The sequence below is a fragment of the Panthera pardus genome, unplaced genomic scaffold, assembly GCF_024362965.1.
Source record: "Panthera pardus isolate Hobbes unplaced genomic scaffold, ASM2436296v1 HiC_scaffold_22, whole genome shotgun sequence".
Lineage (NCBI taxonomy): Eukaryota > Metazoa > Chordata > Mammalia > Carnivora > Felidae > Panthera > Panthera pardus.
In genome coordinates this window covers 20602818-20629916 of record NW_026526788.1, presented here as the reverse complement: position 1 = coordinate 20629916, position 27099 = coordinate 20602818, and the positions used below count along the sequence as shown (strand labels likewise).

Sequence of the window (27099 nt, the reverse complement as noted above, 5' to 3'; positions counted from 1 at the left end):
TGAGGAGATGTTGGGAGTAGGTGCTTATGTGAGGTAAGGTATAAGGGTGTATATGGGGGTAGGTGTGTGTGTGTACTGAATAGATGTGAGAGTGGGAGTTGAGTATGAGGGTGTATGTAGGGTGTAAGGTAGGGTGCTTCCGTGTGCATGTGTGTGTGTGTGTGTGTGTGTGTGTGTGTGTGTAGTAGGGGATATAAGGGATGAGTGTGAAGGGTAGGAACGAGAGTTTATATGTGGTTATTTGTGGGTTACATTGTATGTGCAAAGTAGTGCGAAGGTAGGGGGTTGGACATGAGGGTGTGGAGAACAGGAGGTGAAGGTATATATGAGGTAGGGTGTGAGAGTATGTGTGGGATAGGAATGGGGGTATGTGTATGGAGTAGGGTGTGATGGTTGGGTATGAAGGTGTATGGGGAGTAGACTGTCAATAGAGTGTGTGTGTGTGTATGGGAGAGTCATAGTAGGCACAGGATCACTGGCTCCACTGCAGGTAGCCACCCCTGCCAGGAGCTCTGTGGGTGGAGGAGCTGCTGAGGCCTGCAGAGCTTTCCTGTTGCAGGGGAGTGGCTCCTGGCCAAGGCCTCAGGCGTGACTCACTTTCACCTGGTCAGGGGAATTAATTTGCTGGGTATCTGCATCATGGCAGGATACATGCATCAGTCTGTATGACTCTATTCTTATTAAGAACCATGAGAGAAATTTAAAATGGGAAATGAAGGGGGTGGGGTAGGGTTGTTCTGGGAGCTCAGAAATTGCTTCTCCCTCAGTGGCTGGGTCACACTCAGTGACCAGGGCCCTCTGCCTTGCTTCTTCCACTCTGCTCCTGATAAAGGCAGTGATAGCCATTCCATGTGAGAAGAACAACTTCAGAAGACACACACACACACACACACACATGCATGCATACCCCCCCCCCCACACACACACACATACAGATGTAGATCAGGGAGCCCAGAAGCAGCTCCCAGATGCTAGGCAGTCTCTGCAGCAGTAACTCTTTATGCACTGCAGTCTGCTGCAGTGTTCAGAGGTTAAGGGATGCTGGCTTTTATGAATGGTAGCCTGGGAGGGGCCTAATATCACTTGCTCCTGATGTCAGCACAATGAATGAAACACTTGCAAAGCGTAAAGCCTCAAGCACCCGGGAAGCAGATACCGTCTCAGATTGGTTCTCTTGGTGCAGCGTCTCTTGCTGACGAAATCACCAGTCCCGTGTGTGACATATAAAGCCAAATACGTTAGGATTGAAATGAGGCAGAAACTGAGGTTGCATGTGGAATAATGTGTACCTGATTCTGGTACAATCAGCTCTGCCTGAAGCAGCTGTGGTTGAGATCCTCCTCCTGCCAGGCGCTGGAGGAAGGTGTTCTGCAGGAACTGCGGACTTACTGTTGTGTATTAGGCAGTTACTTAGCTAGCCTGATGTTCTGCTTTTGCTGGCAGAATTCCTTGCTCAAGCTCCAAGCCCTAGAAACTGATCTGTGCTCTGCATTTTTGACAAACCAGGAAGAAGCTGCTCAGGTGCATGGACTCAAGGACCCAGACCCAGTGTCGACCCAGAGTGTGCTTGCAGAAGGCGCAGATGTTGCAGGTAAGAGGCTGAGGTGGGGGAATGTCCTCACATGTACCATCAGGATAGTTCAGGCTCTTGCTGCTTTCTCCTAAACCTGGCCTCTTGTGGGAAACCATGCCTGGTGCAACAGAAAAGCTGAAGAGGTGCAGTGGGGGAGCTGAGACGGTGCAGGAAGAATTAAGGTGTGTTCTGATACAGAGAATTCTCTCCAGCTGGGGGCCAAGCATCAGACTATGCATAAATAGGTGTCAGGTGAAAAACATCCACCACTACTCCTGGTCCTAATGAATGCCTGATTGGCCTCCTGTGACAAACAAGTAGTGTGCTTATTTTCTATCACTGCATGTAGATAATCTGTACTGTCGATTGTCATGGTATTTTTGAGGTATTCAGTGATGGGATAGTTTTAACATTACTACTTCCTTTCTTCTATTACCTGCTTGTAAGATGATTCATCAACATAGGAAAGTGGAGGTGAGTGGTGTAGCTCATTCTGATCCTATATTGTCTTTTTTTGTCTCAATTTTTTTTTAGCATTAACGTCTGTGTTGAAAAGTCTCAAAATTGGTTCTCATTTGTCTGATAATTTCTCTGGTTTTAATCCCAGGAATGGTAGATTGACTAGTAAGCAGAAGGCAAACTAATGCTCCCTGAAAGATTTAGATAGAAAAGAAACACTAATTTATATGAGTAGAAATGAGAGCACAGCTTATCTTTTGTAACACAAATAGATCAGGGGTTTGTAAACTGGTTTCTAGATAGGTGGTAAAATTGGCTTAAGTGAGCTTGCTTCATGAGATGCCCTTTAGTTTCAAGAATTGAAGGAAGAGATTTAAGAAGGTAGAGTGTTTCAGTATGATTATTAATAGTTCATTTAAAACATTACTGTTTAAAACAGATCCATATGGTCTAAGTAGGCAAAACTTCCAGTGTTTATTAATTAAGAATATTAACAACTAAGCATATTAATAATAGTGGCCAATAATAAAGCTATTAATGGTAGCTACTGTTATTGAAGACTTTTGTGATCCAGACACTGTCCTAAGTACTTTGTATATTTTATATTAAATCTTTAAACAAACCTGTGAAATAATACACTTCACAGTAAGGACACTGAGGCCAGGTGCAAACCTGCTGTTAAGTGATAAATTATTTCCTCATGGATGCAGGTGGCTAGTTGGGTGTCATTATTGTCTGGTGAGCTACCCTTGTTCTGTTGGCCATTGTGTTTGGATGGGAGGCAAGTAAAATGGGCAGAGCCCAATGTCGATCTAATTAGAGGTTTAAGTCAGATTATTAGACACACTCTTCTTCTTCTACCAACCCCAACAAACCACATACAAAACACATAAAGAAATCTTAAGCCAGATATAAATTAACTTTTGAGTTATTTGATGTTTTGTGTAGCTACACAAGTATCTGGCAGAATTGTACAATATTTGCGTGTTGGATATGGATATATATATTTTTTTAATTTTACATGATGACTTTTAAGTGCATGTATTGTCTTATATTCTCCAAAGATCAGGAGTAGTTTTGCATTTTCTCATCCTGGATGGACAGGATTTGGACAACTTTATTAACACTCCTTGTGTAATGGAAATACATACTGAGTTCATGTAGGAATTGCCCATACAAAGGAACCATCAATACATTTCATGTTAAGTGTTAAATGGCAGAAATGGACAGAAGGTTCCTTACAAAGGAGACTTGTAGGTTGGGTACTGAATTTTCCAAAATGTAGGTGAATCTGAGATGTTCCAGAGCCCTTCCAAGAGAGTCTATGAAAAAGAGACGTTTTCACTATGTGTGTACTAGTCAAGATTTCTCACAAGTTTTCAAAAACCCATCTTGATGTTTTTCACCTTTGTAGTCTTTGTGAATAAGGAGTCTCATTTAGCTAAAATGACTGCATGAAACTTGATATGGGGAAAGTGAAGAAGCTCCAGCCCTTATATTGAAACTTGTAATATTTATTTGACACCTTTCTTCTCTAATTTTCCAATAACCCTTTGACACAATCTGGAAACCACCTGCTAGATGTTTTTAGGAACCTAAAAAGTCTCTTCATTTGGCAGGAATATTGCCAAATTGGCAAGCATTTAGACTAGGTTTTCACAGATTAATTTATGGGATCGTTTAGTCTCATTGGCTTCCAAGATAAGTGTTTATAGGAAGGTCCTATATTTCTATTCCATGTGTCACTCAGAAGGAAGAAATGTTTGCTCATTTAGAGTCTTAGGCCCTGTGAAGGGATTTCTAGAGTGATCTTTGAACATCTCGAAGCTAGTTTTTATGTGTGTATAAATCTCTTTTGAGAGTGTGATCACATAATAGTACAAATGGCCATAAGTCTATAAAGGAATATAGTAATTTAAAATTTTGTCCTTTCCCAAAGTATAACATCTAGCCCTGAGCCTTACATGTATATAAATATGCAATTACTTATTTTTGATATCAATAATTGCTATAACAAAGACAAAGCCCAAGGGGTGATTTTTACAGGAATTTCTGGACATAATATGCTACCAGTTCACTATTAAAAGCAAAAATTTATAAATATAAATTGGTATGACATAAATAGGTTTCAAGCTTTCTTTAGACTCAATTAGGACCTGACCAGTAAAGTAAAACTTTTTCAGTAGGCATTTGAAATGATGATCTTAGCAAAGCATTATACTCTCTACATCTTGAGATCAAAGTATTGGGTTTTAACTTGGGTTTATGTATTGCAAAGATCAGTCCTACCTAGTAAAATACCTGAAATGTGTCTCCACTCTGGCAATGCAATTATGAACTGCACTTGCAGCAAAAACACATTTCATGGTACCCCTGGAGGAGCACTGTGTTCTAAATAGTGTTTGTGAGACTTCCTGCACATCACAATTACCAGGAAGCTTAGTCCTTATCTTTAGACAGTCTGGGGTAGAAGTCTTGTAATATTTATATTTCATAAACACTCCCAAATGGTGGGAACCATTATTTAAGTGTCTTGAATTATGAGAGAGAAGACCAGGTTCTCTCAGGTTCTCTTTGACTCTGCTTCACCTCAGTTTCATGGACAACATGGACTTACAACTCAGGGTCAGTGACCAGTTGGCTCAGTCATTTACTTCAGAAGGAGGAAGGTGCTTGAGCACCCAAGTCCTCAGGCTAGAAAAGGGTGGGATGGGACATGGACAAGGGACAGGGACAGATTTGAGGGGTGTAGATGTAGAGGCCCTTAGAAAAAAATGACACCTGGTAGATAACTTCAAGACTGTACATAGGGTAACCAATTGTCATGGAATGTCCAATTTGCCCAGGAATGTCCCAGTTTTATCATTAAAAGTCACACATGCTTGGAATTCTTAGTCCTAGGCAATCTGTGACAACTAGTCACCCTACTTGTAGGTTGCAAATTGCCTAATTTGATATGGAAACCCCGAAAGCACTTAGGCTCAAAAATCCGAACTACATCAATAGCCTCTTACAGTTGAAGCAAATGCTTCCTCTGTTGCATTAGTAAGGATCTATTCTGGTGTTGTTGAACAGAAAATGGAATGAAAATTTCTTTTCAACTGCTTGTCATTTTCTAAGTTTGCAGAAGGACTGTTTGTTCCACATGACTAAGCATAGTAACCCCTGTTCTGTGTGACCACAGGTGATTGAATAGTTTGGAGTTTGTGGCAAAAGCTGTCACCAGTGATAACTAAAGACTTATTACTAGAAATAATAATGCCACAGCAGTTTCTAATTAATTCTTTTACTGTAAAATCTTGATTTTCAAATCTAACTATTTGGGTAAGAGCCTTGTTCCTAATGTTGATTATTACAAAAAACTAATACAGGCTATAATTATTCCCATAAAGAATTCTTCATGGTTTGTAGGTCTTTTCCTGATGTTGAAGTTAGGATGGGGCAGAGTTAAAGAGGACCTGGCCTTCTCTCTCACATTTCAAGACACTGTCCACTTGACCAGAAGTTCCCAATTACTTGGGAGTGATTATTACACTTCCAGATGTCTGAGCTCTCTATCTTAAAAGGAAAAATTTTAATGTAGGTTGAAGCCTGAAAAATCTCCGTGTTTGAAAATCTCCCCCTCATAATTCTGAGGGGCAGGTAGATTTAGGAACACTTTCTAGAGCACAGTACTCCAGAGCTTCTCTAGAGAGTACCATGCAATGCGTTCTTGCTGCAGGTGGAGTTTATAATTGGCCTTCTGGAAAAGGGGACATCTCAAGTATCCCACTAGGTGGGGCATCTACATAACTTGGTGTTTCATCCTATCTGGCAGTAGTCCAGACACTGTTTGAAAGTTGGTAAGAGGGGGTCCATTACTTCAACCTTGTAAGTGCACAGAATTCCAAATATTCTTTAGAAACTTTGTTTATTATGGGTCAATGTGTATGTATATGTATTATTTCTAAGTCCTTCCTGAACCTTTTTATATTTTCAGTATGTACCACCTGTTGCTTTAACATTAAGAAATGGCTACCACTGTAGAAAGTAGTACTTCATCTTTTCAGTTTCTTTAAAGTAGTGGTTTTCAGTCAGGGTTGATTTTTTTTTTTTCCATCTCTCTACCTTCCTCTCTCCCTACCTTGGGGATATTTGGCATTATCTAGGGACATTTTCAGTATCGCAGCTTGAAGGTGAGTGCCACATTTAATGAGTAGAGGCCAAGGATGCTTCTGAACATCCTGCAATGTAAGGAACCCCCAATGTCCACCCCACCACCCCAATAAAGAATTATCTGGTCCAAGATGTCAATAGTGCCAAGATTTAGAAACACCCTTTTAAAAGCTTTTAAATGCATGCCATCAGTATTATTAACAGCACTAACAATGACATTTTCATTTGTGTCAGACATTGTTACATGGGTTTCCCTGTTTTATGTTCACAGTCCTGAATGAGGTAGGTGCCATTATTATCCCCAGATGGAAGATGAGGAAATAAGCTTGGAGAGTTAGTGTAACTTGCTGAAGGTCCCACAGCTACTGAGTGGTAGAGGTTGGGAGGAAATGGGAGGAAGGGAGGGTTTCCCAGTCAGACTCCATAGTTTAGTGCTTCACACTATACTATTAGCTATCCAGTCTAAATATTAAGTCCCCATGGTTCTAATATTCTAGAATTTGAAATTAAGCCCATAGCCAACCTATATACTCTATTAATGTGTTATGAAAGTCATATTTTCTTTATCCACTCCTGAGTTTGTTTTGTCAACCTGAAGGGACCTAGATTTATAGTTGAATAACCTGTTATAACCCCTCTTCACATATTTATTTCAGGTCCTATGATCTAAACCATCTCTAGAACCCTGTACCTTTCTTAATATGCATTTACCTGACCTGCATAATGTATTCCAGATGGAGTCAAATAGAATTTTATTTGTAGATATGATACCATTAGGGGAAATTGGCAACATGGACAAGGGATCCTTCTATTATTTCTTGTAACTACATGTGAAGCTACAATGATCTCAACAAAAAATGAATTAATATCTAAAAAATATGGGCATGGGGGTGTTTTATTAATTACAAAATATTATGCTTGTTATATTGTTTTTGAAACTCTTCCTAGAGATGCATGTTCTTTTCTTTGCCTTTTTGTCATAGAACTGTATTCCATTAGAGCTCCCAAAATTCCATTCCCTACCAAACTAATAGTTTAGTGCTTATTATTAAGAGTATATGGATTAGTTTTCTCCAGCTGCATTGCCTACTGGCCCACATTGAAGGTCGTCTGTCACTGTTGAGCTTCCTCATGCTTTGCGAGCTGCTTTTGTAGTAGCTTAGCATTTTATTCTTTGAAAAATATCAATATCATCTGCAAATTCAGACTCGCAATGCTACTATCTCTTCTATGTCATTTTTGAAATGTAAAATAAGGTTAACCCAGGATCCATTTGCAAGGATTAGTACTGATATTTCCATCATAAAGATACTAATTCATCTCTGTTCTTTGGTGCGTATTGTTAAGTGGATTTTGTAATCCACTGCAAAACATTTAGCTCAATCCCCATTTGGTTTTGTTTTTAAACAATTTCTCATTTAAAAACCATGCCATGCACTTCTTGAAAGCCCAAATAAATTATATTCATTGGCTCTACCTTGTTTGGAAACATAATTCTTTGCAGAACTTGATGAGCAGGTTGGGTGATCTTGGACAAGTGATTTGTTCTCTCTATGCATCAGCTTCCTTTTCTTTAATATAGGAAAAAAGAATAGTATTTACTTCTTAGATTATTGTGAAACTATTGTAGCATAATACATATGAGGCACTTAGCACATCCCTCTTAGTAAATGGTCAATAAATGTCAGCTATAATTTTTTAAAAACCTGGGAATTCTTGCTGTCATCAGAGCTTATGTTGCCTTTTTTCCAATTGATAATGTTTACCCTTGTCTTTATCTACTCTCATAATTCTAGCTACTTTCAAGGTGTTGAAATGCCATTAGTACTGTTCATTTCCTAGGTTCCCTCTAGAACATTGCATATGATTGACATTACACTAATTCTCTTCAGCAAAAAGTATTTATAACAGCAATAATCTACAGAGCTGATGGTTGAATAATTACCTCCTATTAAAGTTGAAACTACATTTGTTACCATAAACCTATCCTGTGCTAAACCTATGACATAACTTGGCTGGAAATTATCTTTACTGTTAATGATTTTTCCCTGGTACTTTTATTACCATCTTCATAGTGTCTGAAATAGGGGGCTTCACATTAGCCCCTTGTTTTCCAAAGAAAGTTTTTTTTAATGATTTCAAAATTCATAGATGACAGTATATTCTCTGAGTCTGTTTCTGTAACTGCTTTATAGGGAAAGGGAAAAAAAAACAGTCCTATAGCCTAAACTGCTAGGTGATTATTTTTAACAAGATTTTTAAATTCAGTTTTTAAGGCAGGTCAAGGACTGTGGTAACATTTGTCCTTGCTATAACTCTTTATAAATGAGGACTCTGACTTAGAAGAGCCTTACCTGGCCAAGGACATAATAATTGTGTGCAAGTGGCATCTCAGACTTTTGGCTAAGATCAAGTATAGTGTCAGACCAAGTTTGGGGCTCTGACTCGAGAGTCCAGGCTTTTAACTTGTAGATTTATAGTCGTGTTTTTTTAAATTAATTTTTTAAGAAGTGTTAGGTTTATAGAAAATTGAGCAGACAGTACAGAGAGTTTTCATATACCCCCTTTCTCTTTCATATAGTTACCCATATATCATGCCCAGATACTTGGTGTCTAATACTGTTCTGGATGCCCCAACCCTACCATCCCCAAGCTCAGCGTGAACAACCTTTACTGTCTCTTCCAGTTCCATGAGGATCATACTTTTTTGTGGCTCTATGTGGAGCTTTGGGACTAACTTCTCTGACCAAATTTTCCTAACTAACATTGGATGAGGCTCATAAAGATACAGACCCCAGTTGAAGATTAGAATTTCCTTTGATAGCCTTCCTGTTTGCTTTGTATATTCAATTTTCCTTCTGCTTTGCAAAGTACATCTGCTTATGAATGTGAATGCTTACAAAGATTGCTTGTTATCTTAATAGAATTTTTTTCCGCTGTACCACTGAGGCGGTCAATTGTGCAGGAGTTGACTAGAGGACCTGGAGAGTCTTTTAGCCTGAAAAATAACCAGAACACAGTATCCAGCTTTCTCTATATATCAAGAGGGTGCTTCCAAATCTTGGACATTATTGTGGATAGTGATAGATGCTTGCTCTTTCCCTGGTTCCACAGTTCAAGCAGAGCTCTGTAATCTGAGCATTTGGCTCCACTTTTGTGACACGGGGAGGGAAAAAGTTGTTCATTGGCCTTGGCCATTTCCCTTGTTAATTTCTCAACTGTTCTTTGGTAGTATGCATATAGGCAAAAGAATAAGTCTTGGATAATCAGAGAATAAGGTACAAAGCTTCATTTAGCCACCTGGTAGATTTGTCTAGAAGATTTGCTTCTTTCCTTACCAAGTTGGACATTTGGTTTGGTCCTGTGTAGAAACTGCCTCCAAAAATATTAATTATTCCCACTTCAAATGTTCTACTCTAAAACAATGCAAAAAATGGATTTCTTCCCTTTCTCATTGTGACAGGATCTGGAGATCTCACATCTGTCCTCAGCATAGGTCATGTTACTATAGCCCATGGGTAGAATTTACTTTGATTTAGGTTAGAAGTCATTAATGTCTGAAGACCTCAGTCTTTCATGGACTAGAAGCTTATGTTCACTCCATGTTTCCTGGGTATAAACTCAACCTTTGTCACTTGCCTCTCCTTCCTTCTCACCCATCCCCACCACCATGCTATCACTTTGTTTCTATTCTTCTTTTTTTTTTTCCCACAGCTTTCTGGCTGCTTCTCTTTCTCAGCCATGACCTTGCCACTTTGTCTTCCTCTGTCTCTATTCATTCTAGTTGTCTTTACTGCCTCTTTTCTTTTACTTTGTGACCTTATTTTGCTAAGCTAGTTATGGTATGGAATTAAAATGTATTTAAGATACTTAATTTTGTCTGGACACTTAAATTTATTGAACATTATTATTCTGAAAATTTGGGTGATTTCAAACTGTTTTCTTTTCCCCAAATGATACTAAAAGGTTAGCATAATAGTATATAGGATAAACAACATGTTAGCCAAATGGCAATGTGATTCCTTTGGTTGAGCCTTTGTGGATACTGTTTTGTTTTGTTTTGTTTTGTTTTCTAACTAGAAGTCATTTATTCCTTATTCTTACCATTGAGACCATAAAAATACTAGAAAAGAACTATTTTATTTTATTTTATTTTATTTTATTTTATTTTACTTTATTTTATTTTATTTTATTTTATTTTATTTTATTTTATGTCATTCCAAGGCTTTTTAAAAATTTAAATCCAAGTTAGTTAATATATAGTGTAGTAATGATTTCGGGAGTAGAATTTAGTGATTTATCACTTATATATAACACCGAGTGCTCATCCCAACAAGTGCCCTCCTCAATACCCATCACTCACTTAGCTCATGCCCACACCCAATATCCCTCCAGCAACCCTCAGTTTGTTCTTGGTATTTAAGAGTCTCTTAAGGATTGTCTCCCTCTCTGTTTCTATCTTATTTTTCCTTCCCTTCCCCTATATTCATCTGTTTTGTTTCTTAAATTGTACATATAAATGAATTCATAAGATATTTGTCTTTTTCTGACTTATTTCACTTAGCATAGTACATACACTGTAGTTCCATCCATGTCATTGAAAATGGCAAGATTTCATTCTTTTTGATTGCTGAGTAATATTCCATTGTATATATCACATCTTCCTTATTGTCTATTATGAAACTGCATATAAGTTATGATTGGACTTGTAAAATAGTCAGTGACAATATACCCTGAAGATTTATGTATTTGGGTATTTCTATGATTTATATATGTTATGTTTCCTTGGTAAAAGTATTGCTTATGTTAGATATAATCACAACTCAAGAAAAAAATATTCTGAAATTGTCCTCTTATAATTTTCTAGGAAACAAGAGGTATGAAGTTAAATTTAACTTAAGAACTATTCACAAGGGTGCCTGGCTGGCTCAGTCAGTAGAGCATGCAACTCTTGATTTCAAGGTCATGAGTTCAAGCCCCACATTGGGTGTAGAGCTTACTTAAATAATGTACTTGACCTTACAATAATCATGCAGTAAAAAAAAATACCAAAAAGAAAAACAAAACTACTCAAAAACCTAAAACGTGGTTCTGTATTTACTGATGGAAGTTTAATTAGAAGATAGTATTTAAAAATGCAGATGAAAGGAAAATGTTTAGATCTGAGCTGAGGCTTCTTGATCCATGTAGTTTTCTGGGTTTTAGGGAGAAATTTGGGATTTTTCATTATTCAGCTAACCCAATGCCCTCACCTATTAGCCATTCATTTTAATTGTAATCAGTACATTGACTCCTTCAAAATGAAAATGAGGCAGACGGCTCTGCCTCCTCCTGCAGATGACAGATTTGGGGAAGTACATGCTGAGATCAAACCCAGCTGGACTCTGTCTCCTGAGCTCCATACCTACACATATCCAGGGCCTCCTGGGCACCGGCATTGGATGGCCAAAACTGCCTGTTAACTCAGGGTATCTAGAACTGAATTTATCTTCCTTTCCCCCAGCCAACTCTTCTACCAAGTTTCTTAACTAGGTAAAAGATACCACCATAAATACAAAACAACAGCAAGTAACATTTATTGATGGGTTATATCCCCTCCCCTGGGGCACTGTCTTAAGCACTTGAGATTCCTTGTCTTCTTTTCAATTCTCCAACAATTTATGAGGTAGATACTGTTTTGTCATCCTTCCCTGAAACAGGGCTCTGGCATGCAGTAGATGGCTAATAAACATTTGCTGAATGAATGAATTCCCGTTATATAGATGGGAAAACTGGGAATGTAAAGAATGAATAATGTGTCCCAGGTCACATACATGACAAAACTGGGGCAATAATCTAGGTGTTTCTGAGCTTATGAAAAATCCTCTGTGAGGGGCGCCCAGGTGGCTCAGTTGGTTAAGCGTCCAACTTCAGCTCCAGTCATGAACCGACTTCAGCTCAGGTTATGATCTCGCGGTTTGTGAGTTCTGCCCCATATTGGGCTCTGTGCTGAGAGCTCAGAGCCTGGAGCTGCTTCAGTTCTGTGTTTCCCTCTCTCTTTGCCCCTCCCCTACTCATGCTCTGCCTCTCTCAAAAATAAATAATAAAATATTAACAAACATTTTTAACCTCTGTGCTTTTTTTAAAATCCTGTGCTTTTAACCATGATGGCAAAGTGGCTCTTAGAACTGCAGAGTGCCTTCCATAAGGCCCAGCCCTGCTTTCACAGTGACAAATTTCACACCCTTCTACCTCACTGATGTTTCTGGTGGTTGTCCACAGACTGGCACTAAGAAGCCTACTTGGAGTGCCACCCACACCCCATTTGGTGACTCAGCCAGCATTACCAATGAGGAATCTCTCTTCCATCTGTCCTTATGCTTACCCCCACCCAATCTAGCCTTGGAGATACTGCTGCTCACCTCTTGGTAGGTAGTCTCTGAGCAAGCAATCTCACCTGTGTCCCCAGATTTAGTTACTGGGATGACTTCAAGATTACCCATGTACTTTCTGTTGTAACCCCATAGCTAACCTGCTAAGTGCCTTCAGGTGCTAAAATTCAACATACCTAAAAATGAACCCACTGTGTATCCTTCAGTTGTTTTGGAGAGGCTGGCTGAGAACTCTAATGCTTGTACCTTGTTAGAATTATGGACATACTTTTGGCTTATCTAGCTTTTAAAACCAATAAAGGCTGACATTTGGCATTTTGGAATATACCTCAATGCTACCTATAAAAGCCCACCATGAAGGCTAAACCCAAGAGTGCAAATTAACAAATCCACAAGACTATGGCTAATTTATTACTCAATTATATTTCTTTTTTTTAATATATGAAATTTATTGTCAAATTGGTTTCCATACAACACCCAGTGCTCATCCCAAAAGGTGCCCTCCTCAATACCCATCACCCACCCTCCCCTCCCTCCCACCCCCCATCAACCTCAGTTTGTTCTCAGTTTTTAACAGTCTCTTATGCTTTGGCTTTCTCCCACTCTAACCTCTATTTTTTTTCCTTCCCCTCCCCCATGGGTTTCTGTTAAGTTTCTCAGGATCCACATAAGAGTGAAACCATATGGTATCTGTCTTTCTCTGTATGGCTTATTTCACTTAGCATCACACTCTCCAGTTCCATCCACGTTGCTACAAAAGGCCAGATTTCATTCTTTCTCATTGCCATGTAGTATTCCATTGTGTATATAAACCACAATTTCTTTATCCATTCATCAGTTGATGGACATTTAGGCTCTTTCCATAATTTGGCTATTGTTGAGAGTGCTGCTATAAACATTGGGGTACAAGTGCCCCTATGCGTCAGTACTCCTGTATCCCTTGGATAAATTCCTAGCAGTGCTATTGCTGGATCATAGGGTAGGTCTATTTTTAATTTCCTGAGGAACCTCCACACTGCTTTCCAGAGCGGCTGCACCAATTTGCATTCCCACCAACAGTGCAAGAGGGTTCCCGTTTCTCCACATCCTCTCCAGCATCTATAGTCTCCTGATTTGCTCATTTTGGACACTCTGAATGGCGTGAAGTGATATCTGAGTGTGGTTTTGATTTGTATTTCCCTGATAAGGACCGATGTTGAACATCTTTTCATGTGACTGTTGGCCATCTGGATGTCTTCTTTAGACAAGTGTCTATTCATGTTTTGTACCCATTTCTTCACTGGGTTGTTTTTCAGGTGTGGAGTTTGGTGAGCTCTTTATAGATTTTGGATACTAGCCCTTTGTCCGATATGTCATTTGAAATTATCTTTTCCCATTCCGTTGGTTGCCTTTTAGTCTTGTTGGTTGTTTCCTTTGCTGTGCAGAAGCTTTTTACCTTTATAAGGTCCCAGTAATTCACTTTTGCTTTTAATTCCCTTGCCTTTGGGGATGTGTCGAGTAAGAGATAGCTACGGCTCAGGTCAGAGAGGTCTTTTCCTGCTTTCTCCTCCAGTGTTTTGATGGTTTCCTGTCCCACATTCAGGTCCTTTATCCATTTTGAGTTTATTTTTGTGAATGGTGTGAGAAAGTGGTCTAGTTGCAACCTTCTGCATGTTGCTGTCCAGTTCTCCCAGCACCATTTGTTAAAGAGACTGTCTTTTTTCCATTGGATGTTCTTTCCTGCTTTGTCAAAGATGAGTTGGCCATACGTTTGTGGGTCTATTTCTGGGGTTTCTATTCTATTCCATTGGTCTATGTGTCTGTTTTTGTGCCAATACCATGCTGTCTTGATGATGACAGCTTTGTAGTAGAGGCTAAAGTCTGGGATTGTGATGCCTCCTGCTTTGGTCTTCTTCTTCAAAATTACTTTGGCTATTTGGGGCCTTTTGTGGTTCCATATGAATTTTAGGATTGCTTGTTCTAGTTTCGAGAAGAATGCTGGTGCAATTTTGATTGGGATTGCATTGAATGTGTAGATAGCTCTGGGTAGTATTGACATTTTGACGATATTTATTCTTCCAATCCATGAGCACGGAATGTCTTTCCATTTCTTTATATCTTCTTCAATTACCTTCATAAGCTTTCTATAGTTTTCAGCATACAGATCTTTTACATCTTTGGTTAGGTTTATTCCTAGGTGTTTTATGCTTCTTGGTGCAATTGTGAATGGGATCAGTTTCTTTATTTGTCTTTCTGTTGCTTCATTGTTAGTGTATAAGAATGCAACTGATTTCTGTACATTGATTTTGTATCCTGCCACTTTGCTGAATTCATGTATCAGTTCTAGCAGACTTTTGGTGGAGTCTATTGGATTTTCCATGTATAATATCATGTCATCTGCAAAAAGCGAAAGCTTGACTTCATCTTTGCCAATTTTGATGCCTTTGATTTCCTTTTGTTGTCTGATTGCTGATGCTAGAACTTCCAGCACTATGTTAAACAACAGCAGTGAGAGTCGGCATCCTTGTCGTGTTCCTGATCTCAGGGAAAAAGCTCTCAGTTTTTCCCCGTTGAGGATGATGTTAGCTGTGGGCTTTTCATAAATGGCTTTTATGATCTTTAAGTATGTTCTTTCTATCCCAACTTTTTCAAGGGTTTTTATTAAGAAAGGGTGCTGAATTTTGTCAAAGGCCTTTTCTGCATCGATTGACAGGATCATATGGTTCTTCTCTTTTTTTTTTGTTAATGTGATGTATCACGTTGATTGATTTGCGAATGTTGAACCAGCCCTGCATCCCAGGAATGAATCCCACTTGATCATGGGGAATAATTCTTTTTATATGCTGTTGAATTCGATTTGCCAGTATCTTATTGAGAATTTTTGCATCCATATTCATCAGGGATATTGGCCTGTAGTTCTCTTTTTTTACTGGGTCTCTGCCTGGTTTAGGAATCAAAGTAATACTGGCTTCATAGAATGAGTCTGGAAGTTTTCCTTCCCATTCTGTTTCTTGGAATAGCTTGAGAAGGATAGGTATTATCTCTGCTTTCAACATCTGGTAGAACTCCCCTGGGAAGCCATCTGGTCCTGGACTCTTATTTGTTGGGAGATTTTTGATAACCAATTCAATTTCTTCGCTGGTTATGGGTCTGTTCAAGCTTTCTATTTCCTCCTGATTGAGTTTTGGAAGAGTGTGGGTGCTTAGGAATTTGTCCATTTCTTCCAGGTTGTCCAGTTTGTTGGCATATAATTTTTCATAGTATTCCCTGATAATTGCTTGTATCTCTGAGGGATTGGTTGTAATCATTCCATTTTCATTCATGATATTATCTATTTGGGTCATCTCCCTTTTCTTTTTGAGAAGCCTGGCTAGAGGTTTGTCAATTTTGTTTATTTTTTCAAAAAACCAACTCTTGGTTTCGTTGATCTGCTCTACAGTTTTTTTAGATTCTATATTGTTTATTTCTGCTCTGATCTTTATGATTTCTCTTCTTCTGCTGGGTTTAGGCTGCCTTTGCTGTTCTGCTTCTATTTCCTTTAGGTGTGCTGTTAGATTTTGTATTTGGGATTTTTCTTGTTTCTTGAGATAGGCCTGGATTGCAATGTATTTTCCTCTCAGGACTGCCTTCGCTGCGTCCCAAAGCGTTTAGATTGTTGTATTTTCATTTTTGTTTGTTTCCATGTATTTGTTAATTTCTTCTCTAATTGCCTGGTTGACCCACTCATTCGTTAGTAGGGTGTTCTTTAACCTCCATGTTTTTGGAGGTTTTCCAGACTTTTTCCTGTGGTTGATTTCAAGCTTCATAGCATTGTGGTCTGAAAGTATGCATGGTATAATTTCAATTCTTGTAAACTTATGAAGGCTGTTTTGTGACCCAGTATATGATCTATCTTGGAGAATGTTCCATGTGCACTCGAGAAGAAAGTATATTGTGTTGCTTTGGGATGCAGAGTTCTAAATATATCTGTCAAGTCCATCTGATCCAATGTGTCATTCAGGGCCCTTGTTTCTTTATTGACCGTGTGTCTAGATGATCTATCCATTTCTGTAAGTGGGGTGTTAAAGTCCCCTGCAATTACCACATTCTTATCAATAAGGTTGCTTATGTTTATGAGTAATTGTTTTATATATTTGGGGGCTCCGGTATTCGGCACATAGACATTTATAATTGTTAGCCTTTCCTGATAGATAGACCCTGTAATTATTATATAATGCCCTTCTTCATCTCTTGTTACAGCCCTTAATTGAAAGGCTAGTTTGTCTGATATAAGTATGGCTACTCCAGCTTTCTTTTGGCTTCCAGTAGCATGATAAATAGTTCTCCATCCCCTCACTTTCAATCTAAAGGTGTCCTCAGATCTAAAATGAGTCTCTTGTAGACAGCAAATAGATGGGTCTTGTTTTTTTATACATTCTGATGCCCTATGTCTTTTGGTTGGCGCATTTAATCCATTTACATTCAGTGTTATTATAGAAAGATACGGGTTTAGAGTCATTGTGATGTGTGTATGTTTTATGCTTGTAGTGATGTCTCTGGTACTTTGTCTCACAGGATCCCCCTTAGGATCTCTTGTAGGGCTGGTTTCGTGGTGACAAATTCCTTCCGTTTTTGTTTGTTTGGGAAGACCTTTATCTCTCCTTCTATTCTAAATGACACACTTGCTGGATAAAGGATTCTAGGCTGCATGTTTTTTCTGTTTAGCACACTGAAGATATCGTGCCAATCCTTTCCGGCCTGCCAAGTTTCAAAGAGAGATCAGTCATGAGTCTTATAGGTCTCCCTTTGTATGTGAGGGCATGTTTATCCCTCGCTGCTTTCAGAATTTTCTCTTTATCCTTGTATTTTGCCAGTTTCACTATGATATGTCGTGCAGAAAATCGATTCAAGTTACGTCTGAAGGGAGTTCTCTGTGCCTCTTGGATTTCAATGCCTTTTTCCTTCCCCAGTTCAGGGAAGTTCTCAGCTACAAAATCTTCAAGTACCCCTTCAGCACCTTTCCTTCTCTCTTCCTCCTCTGGGATACCAATTATGCGTATATTATTTCTTTTTAGTGTATCACTTAGTTCTCTAATTTTCCCCTCATACTCCTTGATTTTTTTATCTCTCTTTCTCTCAGCTTCCTCTTTTTCCATAACTTTATCTTCTAGTTCACCTATTCTCTCCTCTGCCTCTTCAATCCGAGCTGTCGTCGTTTCCATTTTATTTTGCATTTCTTTTAAAGTGCTTTTCAGCTCCTTGTCGCTGTTCCTTAGTCCCTTGATCTCTGTAGCAAGAGATTCTCTGCTGTCCTCTATACTGTTTTCAAGCCCAGTGATTAATTTTATGACTATTATTCTAAATTCACTTTCTGTTATATTATTTAAATCCTTTTTGATCAGTTCATTAGCTGTTGTTATTTCCTGGAGATTCTTCTGAGGGGAATTCTTCCGTTTGGTCATTTTGGATTGTCCCTGGAGTGGTGAGGACCTGCAGGGCACTTCCCCTGTGCTGTGGTGTATAACTGGAGTTGGTGGGCGGGGCCGCAGTCCGACCTGATGTCTGCCCCCAGCCCACCGCTGGGGCCACAGTCAGACTGGTGTGTGCCTTCTCTTCCCCTCTCCTAGGGGCGGGATTCACTGTGGGGTGGCGTGGCCCGTCTGGGCTACTTGCACACTGCCAGGCTTGTGGTGCTGGGGATCTGGCGTATTAGCTGGGGTGGGTAGGCAAGGTGCACGGGGGCAGGAGGGGCAGGCTTAGCTCGCTTCTCCTTAGGTGATCCACTTCAGGAGGGACCCTGTGGTAGCGGGAGGGAGTCAGATCCGCTGCCGGAGGTTTGGCTCCGCAGAAGCACAGAGTTGGGTGTTTGCGCAGAGCGAGCAAGTTCCCTGGCAGGAACTCGTTCCCTTTGGGATTTTGGCTGGGGGATGGGCGGGGGAGATGGCGCTGGCAAGCACCGTTGTTCCCCACCAAACTGAGCTCTGTTGTCCAGTGGCTCAGCAGCTCTCCCTCCCTTTGTCCTCCAGCCTTCCCGCTTTCTGAGCAGAGCTGTTAACTTATGACCTCCCAGACACTAAGTTGTGCTTCCTGTCCAAACACAGTCCGTCAGGCCCCTCCACTTATGCCAGCCAGACTCAGGGGCTCTGCTTGGCCGGCGAGCCGCCCCTCCACCCCAGCTCTCTCCCGCCAGTCCGTGGAGTGCGCACCACCTCGCCGCCCTTCCTACCCTCTTCTGTGGGCCTCTGGTCTGCGCTTGGCTCCAGAGACTCCGTTCTGCTAATCCTCTGGTGGTTTTCTGGGTTATTTAGGCAGGTGTCGGTGGAATCTAAGTGATCAGCAGGATGCGTGGTGAGCCCAGCGTCCACCTACGCCGCCATCTTCCCTCTCTCTACTCAATTATATTTCAACAGTACATCTCAAATGGTTCCAGATAGAGATTTATTTGAATTTTTAATTGCTTAAAAATTCATAGTAGATATATTTTTAAATCTGACTGATTTATTAAACAGCTATAATACAACATCTGTTTCTCTCTGGGGTTTCAGCAAGATCAGAAGTGGTCTCTTGGCCTTCACGCACTGATGATAATTATTTCTCTTCTTTGTTCCTTACTGCTCAATACGTGGGCCACCGGAAACATCCGTTGGCTCCCAGGGTCAGAGATGTGGAGTCTTCTACCATGGACACTGGTCAAACCCTCCCTGGAACTAACATAGTTTATATCACCCCGCATACTGAATTTAAAATGGGGATCATATTAGTATCAGCCTCATGTGGTTGTTTTGAAGATTAAATACATGTAAAAACTCTTACAGGTTTGAAGAAATAAGTGAGTTACTCCAGAAATATTACATATGATTATTCTTATTTATAACTAAGAACTGATAGGAGGGACTATATGTTGAGGGGTATATTGGTTCTCATTTCTCTTATTAACCCCACAGGGATTCTGATTATAATTCATGTTCAATAAGAGAAGATAATATTCAGTTCCTTATTCTGATGATGATAATTACTATAAAATGATGGTTGTCATGGTTACTATGTTTAGCAGCTTCTATGCCTTATCTCAGTGTTTCACTAAATATGCTAGACAAAGGTCCATGGGCAAATATTGTTAGTTTTACTAGAAATTTATTTTAATGTGTATTAGTAAGAAAAATAGTAACTAGCACATCAAATTCATTATTTCTTGACCACCATAACTTAAGATGAAGCCAAAATTAAAAAATAAAAACAATTATAGGTTGAAATTTTATCTATCCATTTAAAATACATAGTAAATATATTAATTTATATAAAATATGTACTCTTTTGTACATATTCTACTCTATATCTATATACAGATCTTCAGATTTTCTTTGACTTATAATAGGGTTGCATCCAGGTAACACACTGTAAGCTGAAAATATTGTAAATCAAAAATTCACAGAGGGGCACCTGGGTGTCTCAGTAGGTTAAATGTCTGCCTCTGGATTTTGTCTCGGGTCATAATCTCAGGGTTTGTGAGTTTGAGCCACATGTTGGGCTCTGCACTGACAACGCAGAGCCTGCTAGGGATTCTTTCTCTCCCCCTGTCTCCACCACCATACTCTGTTCTTTCTGTCTCTCTCTCGAAATAAATAAAAAAAAAACATTAAAAAAAATCCATGAAATACACCTAGACTACTAAGCAATCTAACTTAGCCTAGCCTACATGAATAGGTTCTCAGAACACTTACATTAGCCTACAGTTGAGCAAAATTATCTAACATAAAGCCTATTTTATGAAGTTGAATATCTCATGTAATTTATTGAACACTGTACCAAAAGTGGAAACAAAAATGGCTGTATAGAGAATGGTTTTAAGTGTATTGGTGGTTTACCCTTGTGACTGCATGGCTGACTGTGAGCTGTGGCTCACTGCCACTGCCCAGCATCACAAGAGAGTATCGTACCACACAAAGCTATCCCAGGAGAAGATCCAATTTCAAAATTCAAAGTATGGTTTCTACTGAATGTTATCACTTTCACACCATCGTAACATCAAAAAATCATAAATTGAACCATCATAAGTTTGGTGTGTGTGTGTGTGTGTGTGTGTGTGTGTGTGTGCGCGCGCAGCGCGCGCAGAGAGAGAGAGAGGGACAGGGAGTAAACATATGTTTATGTGGATATGGCAACAATTTTGTAGAATATATAGTTTTATTTCATTTCATCTTCATCCTCACTTAGTCTTGTGAGGCAGGTACCATCATTCTCTCCATTTTACAAGTGAAAAAAAAATCTATGTTTAAAAAGGCCCAACATTTCTGAAGTCTTTCTAAACAAATGGGAGACCTGAGGCTCCAACTCATAATCTTTGCTCTCTGTTGTGGCATCCCTGGGGTTGTTTCTCACATTCTCAGGAATGCTCATTTTCTTTCAAACTTTTTTTAAATATTAACTTTTATTGTTTTTTCCTCCTATAAAATTAAGATTTATTCATTATAGAAATTTTAGAAAATAAGATTTCTTTTAGAAAAGAAAAGAAGAAATAGTTTTGTTTTTTAAATTGTGGTAAGAACACGAGATCTACACTTTTTTTTTACCTGAAGATCTGTTTTTTTGACATAGATATATACTCTTAACAACTTTTTAAGTGTACGGCACAATACTGTTAACTCCAGGCACATTGTGCAGCAACCTCTTTGTACTTTCCTGTCACAGCTCTGTAAGATGGGCCAAACAAAGACACTGAGAGAGATCAGAAAGTCCCTGGAACTTCACAAGAAAGTATAAGCACACCAAAATTCCTGGTTCCTAGGCCCCTTCCTTTAAATCACACTGCATCACATGAGGGGCCCTATAGCAAGCAGCCCTGTCCTTCAGAAGACAAAGTAACATACTCAACTGAGAAGCATCAGAAACCGCAGTAAGCTTTTCCCTGTTGGGGAGCAGGGTCTGTAAGAGCTGACCTGGGCTCTATTCCCAGGATAATAGCAGCAATGGCTGCCTCAGAATCTGTGCTGGCCTCTTCTGAGCAAGGAGCTCAATAATTCTGTGTGTGCAAGTGCCCACACACATGCACCATCTGATTTAATTAAGCCACTTCTCAATTCAAATAATGAGTTTGAACATATAACTGAAGCACTACCAAATTACCAATTTTTGACTTTTTGTTGGTTTTCAGCTTGGTGCTTCTAGGTCTTTGTGGCTCTCTGCTTCCTCTAGTGGTAAATCTAGGGCAGGGGGTTTGGTATGTTAAGTAGGCAGCAAATGACATGAGTGCCCACAGAAGCACACACCATATAAATGGAGGTTTATGGATTTAATTGTAATGCAATTCAAAAGGAGCCATTCAGAGTGATCTGTGATCTTATGAAGTTCCATCATAGGACCCTGTGGGTTTCAGAAGCTAAGCTCTCTTCTTGCCTCCACTTCAGTAAAATGGCTAGGAGCCCAAGTGCCTCCATTTGGCATTACAAAGCAGCACCAAGAGACTCATGTTCATTTTGACCCTAGGGCCACAGCTGAGCTGAAGGGCTGAATGCCTCAGACCTTTCCCATTTCAACAAAAATACACTGGTCCCAGGTGCTTGCTAAAAATTCTCTTCTTCCCCGTCATTATTACCAAAATATTCTGTCCAGAAACAGGTAATATGAATAAAATGCATTTCTTTTTGGGTCCTAATGGTTTATTGAAAGGATTTGGTAAGCACCTGTATACCTCCTGGTGGGCTTTGAAGGTGATTGTTAGCATATGTTGTTGATTAATAACATTTATTGATTAGTAACTCTTACTCCTGTTACTCTTTAAGGCTCCTGCCAAACTGTGTTTTCTGGGTAAATTATTCTTAGCAAGGGTGTTGCCTGTGGTGAGTTGTCAGACACACCTTGTCTTTCAGACCTGGGCACTGGTGTTCATCTGGCCCCACCTCTTCACCAGCCCTCATCTCATGCACTTCTGGCCAGCTCAGCCACTGATAGAATGCTGTTAGTGAGCTTCACAGGCACATTGGAGGCATTATCCAGGCTCCCAGTCTGAAACCCAACAGGGAAGAAGCCAATTGAAAGCACACAAGGGATCAGACCTTTGATGTTGCACAAAGCAAATTGCATTTCAAGCTCTGGAGAACATGAGCCATTCTAAACCTGATTAAGAGTCATCCGGTACCAAATTGTGATAAATGTTTATTTTGGAAAAGTGGATTATCAGTGTTTTCAGATTCTGCTTATTCACCCAGAAAGCATTTGTTTTTCTCTTTATTTGGGGTAAGAATAAAAGAAAGCCTTGAATTGTCCTGAGTTGTTTGCTGGGCAAAATTGAGAAGGAGTTTGTTTTGGCTGTTGCTCAAATAACTGTCTAGAGCCCCTGATGTAGAGAGTCTCACCTGGCCACTCTGACTCAGTGTCTTCATATTCCTCACTTATCTGCCCTTCCTCTAGAGCGCAGGTGTGCCCACTCTCTGGACTGGCCCTGAGGTGGGAAGTTAATGAGTTCATTTAAAGGGAGAGTGATCTGGGCCCCTGGGTGGCTCAGTAGGTTAAGCATCGGACTTTGGCTCAGGTCATGATTTCACAGTTCAACAGTTTGAGCCCTGTGTTGGTCTCTGTTCTGACAGCTCAGAGCCTGGAGCCTGCTTTGGATTCTGGGTCTCCTTCTCTCTTTGCCCCTCCTGCTTGCTCGCTCTCTCTCTCTCTCTCTCTCTCTCAAAAATAAACATTTAAAAAAATAAAAGGGGAGTGATCATAGAATTCAGACACAGACGTAGCTGGAGACAGGATTTGGAATCTGTTTTGTCCTTGTTTTTTAATTTTTGTCAAAAATAAAATGCTACAAAAATTTTTGGAGGAGAAAAAGAATCATTCCTAATTCTTCCATGCTTTGTAGTTGCTAAGTAGCTTCTTTGGTATTTTAGTGCACTTACTTGTACACATAAATGTATGCTTTTTACATAAAATGGAATCATTACTGAATCATTACTTTAAATTTATACCAAAATAATTTGTATTTCCATTTTTTTTGTTAGTGGCTTTGTAATATTTTCTATCCAGTTTCTCTGAGAATAAACATACCTTTCATATCCCCAGAAAGAAGAAATGACAAAGAAGCCAGACATTATAACGAATGTTTATGATCTTTACTTAGGAACATGACAGTCTCAAGGCCTCTGTCATTTCTGAATCTTGATGATTTATCTTGTTTCCTCAGACCCTCCACCAGCCCACAAAGATGGGCAGAATGAAGCAGACAGTGCACCAGAAGACCTCCAGTCTGTTGGGACTAGCAGGCTTCTCTATCACATCACTGACGGTGATAACCCACTGCTGTCACCACGATGCTCCATCTTCAGCCAAAGCCAGAGATTCAACTTAGACCCTGAATCAGCCCCTTCTCCACCCAGCACTCAGCCGTTTATGATGTAAGAAAACCTTATCTTCATTTCATCCACTTTTTCAAATACATTTATAACCTATAATGAAGTGTGTGTCTGAAATAGTGCAGACATGCCTATCAAATACAACTTCAAGACCTGAGCAATGAATGGCAAGAATCAGTGTACTTTCTATTTGGGAATACTGTGTCAGGTCTTGCCATCTCAGGAGGAAATGGTCATGAGATGCAGGAATACCCCAGGGCTTACATGTTTGAACATTTTTGGTCAAATGACCAGAGTTCTAAGTAAGAATATGTCTATGCAAATATCAGGAGTATCCTTGGTAAGCTCAATATTCTTTGCATGCCCAACAGTGGCTTCAAGGGATAGCTTGTGGCAGTGCTTGGGAGGTGTCTACCTCAATTTCTTCTTAGATTCCACAAGAGTAGCAGCTTACGATAGCTGCCCTCCACTCCCCCCAAAAAGTGTGAAACTATGCATTCTTTTTTTAAAAAAATCTACAAATAATTTGGATTCAAAACTAAAATGAGTGTCCCTTGACTGAAAATATGTACAGAGAATCCTAGTTTCTCCTTAGTAACTTCTGCTGTCATTAATGAATTTTCCAAATCTGACCTTGCAGGCTGTCTATTGATGGATTTGAGGGAGTTAGTGGATTATTGCTATTGTAAACTGTGGGCTATGTGAGAGGGTCAATGCATTTTCTGGAGGTGGGGGTCCATTCTTATTAGATTCACAAGGCTCTGTTGTGTCAAGAAAATTAACTATTTATCTATATCTTCTTTAAAAATGTTATTAGGTGCAACCTGTTTGGATAATTCCACAGCAGGCTATTTCTTTTTGTCTTAAATTGGCCTCTTCCAAACTTTAGGAAATGCACTTCCTAGAATAATATTCTGACATTTCTGCACTAAATTCCCTGATAGCATTGTCCCATAATGGAATTCCTTGATCAGTGATCTCTATTAATAAGTAAATGCCACAATGGTAGACTCATTAAAAATGGCCTATCCTCTCTGATAATCCAGGAAGCTTCGTTTGTAGACCAGCAGCAATGTTTATGGGAAGACCATGGTTTTTGATGATTCTCTCCCTCCCTGCAATCATTACAGGCCACGAAGTTCTTCACGGTGTGGCTGTGGTGATGGCAAGGAGCCACAGACCATTACCCAGCTCACCAAGCACATCCAGAGCCTCAAGCGAAAAATTAGGAAATTTGAAGAAAAATTTGAACAAGAAAAGAAATACCGGGTAAGGACCCTGTGGCTTGAAATAAGGGTTGATTGTGTCTGAGGTGTGTGGGCTTTTCTGTCCTTCCTTTTTGGGTACTCCTCTGTGCCAGGGGACAGCTGTTTTCATTTGCCAACACAGGATCTATCATAAATAGAGTTCCTATCCTGGATCTGTCCTATTCTCACAGGCTGTCAGTTGCTCTCTAAAAAGATATTTTCTGGTAATGGATTATAACTCTTTTTTAAATCTTTTTTATTATTTATTCTTTAATATAATTTATTGTCAAATTGGTTTCTATAAAACACCCAGTGCTCATTCCAACAGGTGCCCTCCTCAATGCCCATCACCCACTTTCCCCTCTCCGCCAACCCCCATCAACCCTCAGTCTGTTCTCAGTATTTAAGGGTCTGTTATGGTTTGCCTCCTTCACTCTCTGTAACTTTTTTTCCCCTTCCCCTCCCCCATGGCCTTCTGTTAATATTCTCAAGAGACACATATGAGTGAAAATATATGGTATCTTTCTCTGCCTGAATTATTTCACTTAGCAAAATACCCTCCAGTTCCATCCACATTGCTACAGATGGTCAGATTTCATTCTTTCTCATTGCCAAGTGGTATTCCATTGTATATATAAACCACTTCTTCTTTATCCATTCGTCATTTGATGGACATTTAGGCTCTTTCCATAATTTGCCTATTGTTGAAAGTGCTGCTATAAACATTGGAGTACAAGTGCCCCTATGCATCAGCACTCCTGTATCCCTTGGGTAAATTCCTAGCAGTGCTATTCCTGGGTCATAGGGTAGATCTGTTTTTAATTTTTTGAGGAACCTGCACACTGTTTTCCAGGGCAGCTGCCCCAGTTTGCATTCCCACCAGCAGTACAAGAGGGTTCCCATTTCTCCACATCCTCACCAGCATCTGTAGTCTCCCGATTTGTTCATTTTAGCCACTCTGGCGTGAGGTGGTATCTCAGTGTGGTTTTGATTTTTATTTCCCTGATGATGAGTGACATTGAGGCATCTTTTCATGTACCTGTTGGCCATCTGAATGTCTTCTTTAGAAAAGTGTCTGTTCATGTTTTCTGCCCATTTCTTCACTGGATTTTTTTTGGGGGGTGTAGAGTTTGGTTAGTTCTTTGTAGATTTTGGATACTATCCCTTTGTCTGATATGTCATTTGCAAATATCTTTTCCCATTTCATTGGTTGCCTTTTAGTTTTGTTGATTGTTTCCTTTGCTGTGCAGAAGCTTTTTATCTTCATGAGGTCCCAATAGTTCATTTTTGCTTTTAATTCCTTTGCCTTTGGAGATGTGTTGAGTAAGAAATTGCTGCGGCTGAGGTCAGAGAGGTTTTTTCCTGCTTTCTCCTCTAGGGCTTTGATAGTTTCCTATCTCACATTCAGTTCCTTCATCCATTTTGAGTTTATTTTTGTGAATGATGTAAGAAAGTGGTTTAGTTTCATTCTTCTGCAGGTTGCTGTCCAGTTCTCCCAGCACCATTTGTTAAAGAGACTGCCTTTTTTCCGTTGGATATTCTTTCCTGCTTTGTCAAAGATTAGTTGGCCATACAATGGAAGAATAAATATTGTTAAAATGTCAATACTACCCAAAGCAATCTACACATTCCATGGAATCCCAATCAAAATTGTAACCAGCATTCTTCTCGAAGCTAGAACAAGTAATCCTAAAATTTTATGGAACCACAAAAGACCCCAAATAGCCAAGGTAATATTGAAGAAGAAAACCAAAGAGGGAGGCATCACAGTCCCAGACTTTAGCCTCTACTAAAAAGCTGTGATCATCAAGACAGTACGGTATTGGCACAAAAACAGACACAGACCAATGGAATAGAGACTCCAGATTTGGATTATAATTCTTATTTCCAAACTGATTTGATTATCTATTCTCCTCTTTCCCCCCTAAGGAGCATTACTATCACTAATAGTCTAGGACTGAAATTTAGAAAACTTTTGAATTATGATCTTATTT

General features: G+C 39.6%; 1 protein-coding gene across 3 annotated transcripts in view; it reads left to right on the top strand.

Annotated features, from left to right (window-relative positions):
• The window catches only part of FAM13C (family with sequence similarity 13 member C), a 173868-nt gene that overhangs the window by 113123 nt on the left and 33646 nt on the right, over nucleotides 1–27099 (top strand). For all 3 annotated transcript variants that reach the window (XM_019436081.2, XM_019436080.2, XM_019436078.2), the window contains 3 exons: nucleotides 1507–1591; nucleotides 23690–23900; nucleotides 24989–25127. In XM_019436081.2, the coding sequence (XP_019291626.1) occupies nucleotides 1507–1591; nucleotides 23690–23900; nucleotides 24989–25127 (435 nt within the window). The remainder of the gene's footprint in view (nucleotides 1–1506; nucleotides 1592–23689; nucleotides 23901–24988; nucleotides 25128–27099) is intronic.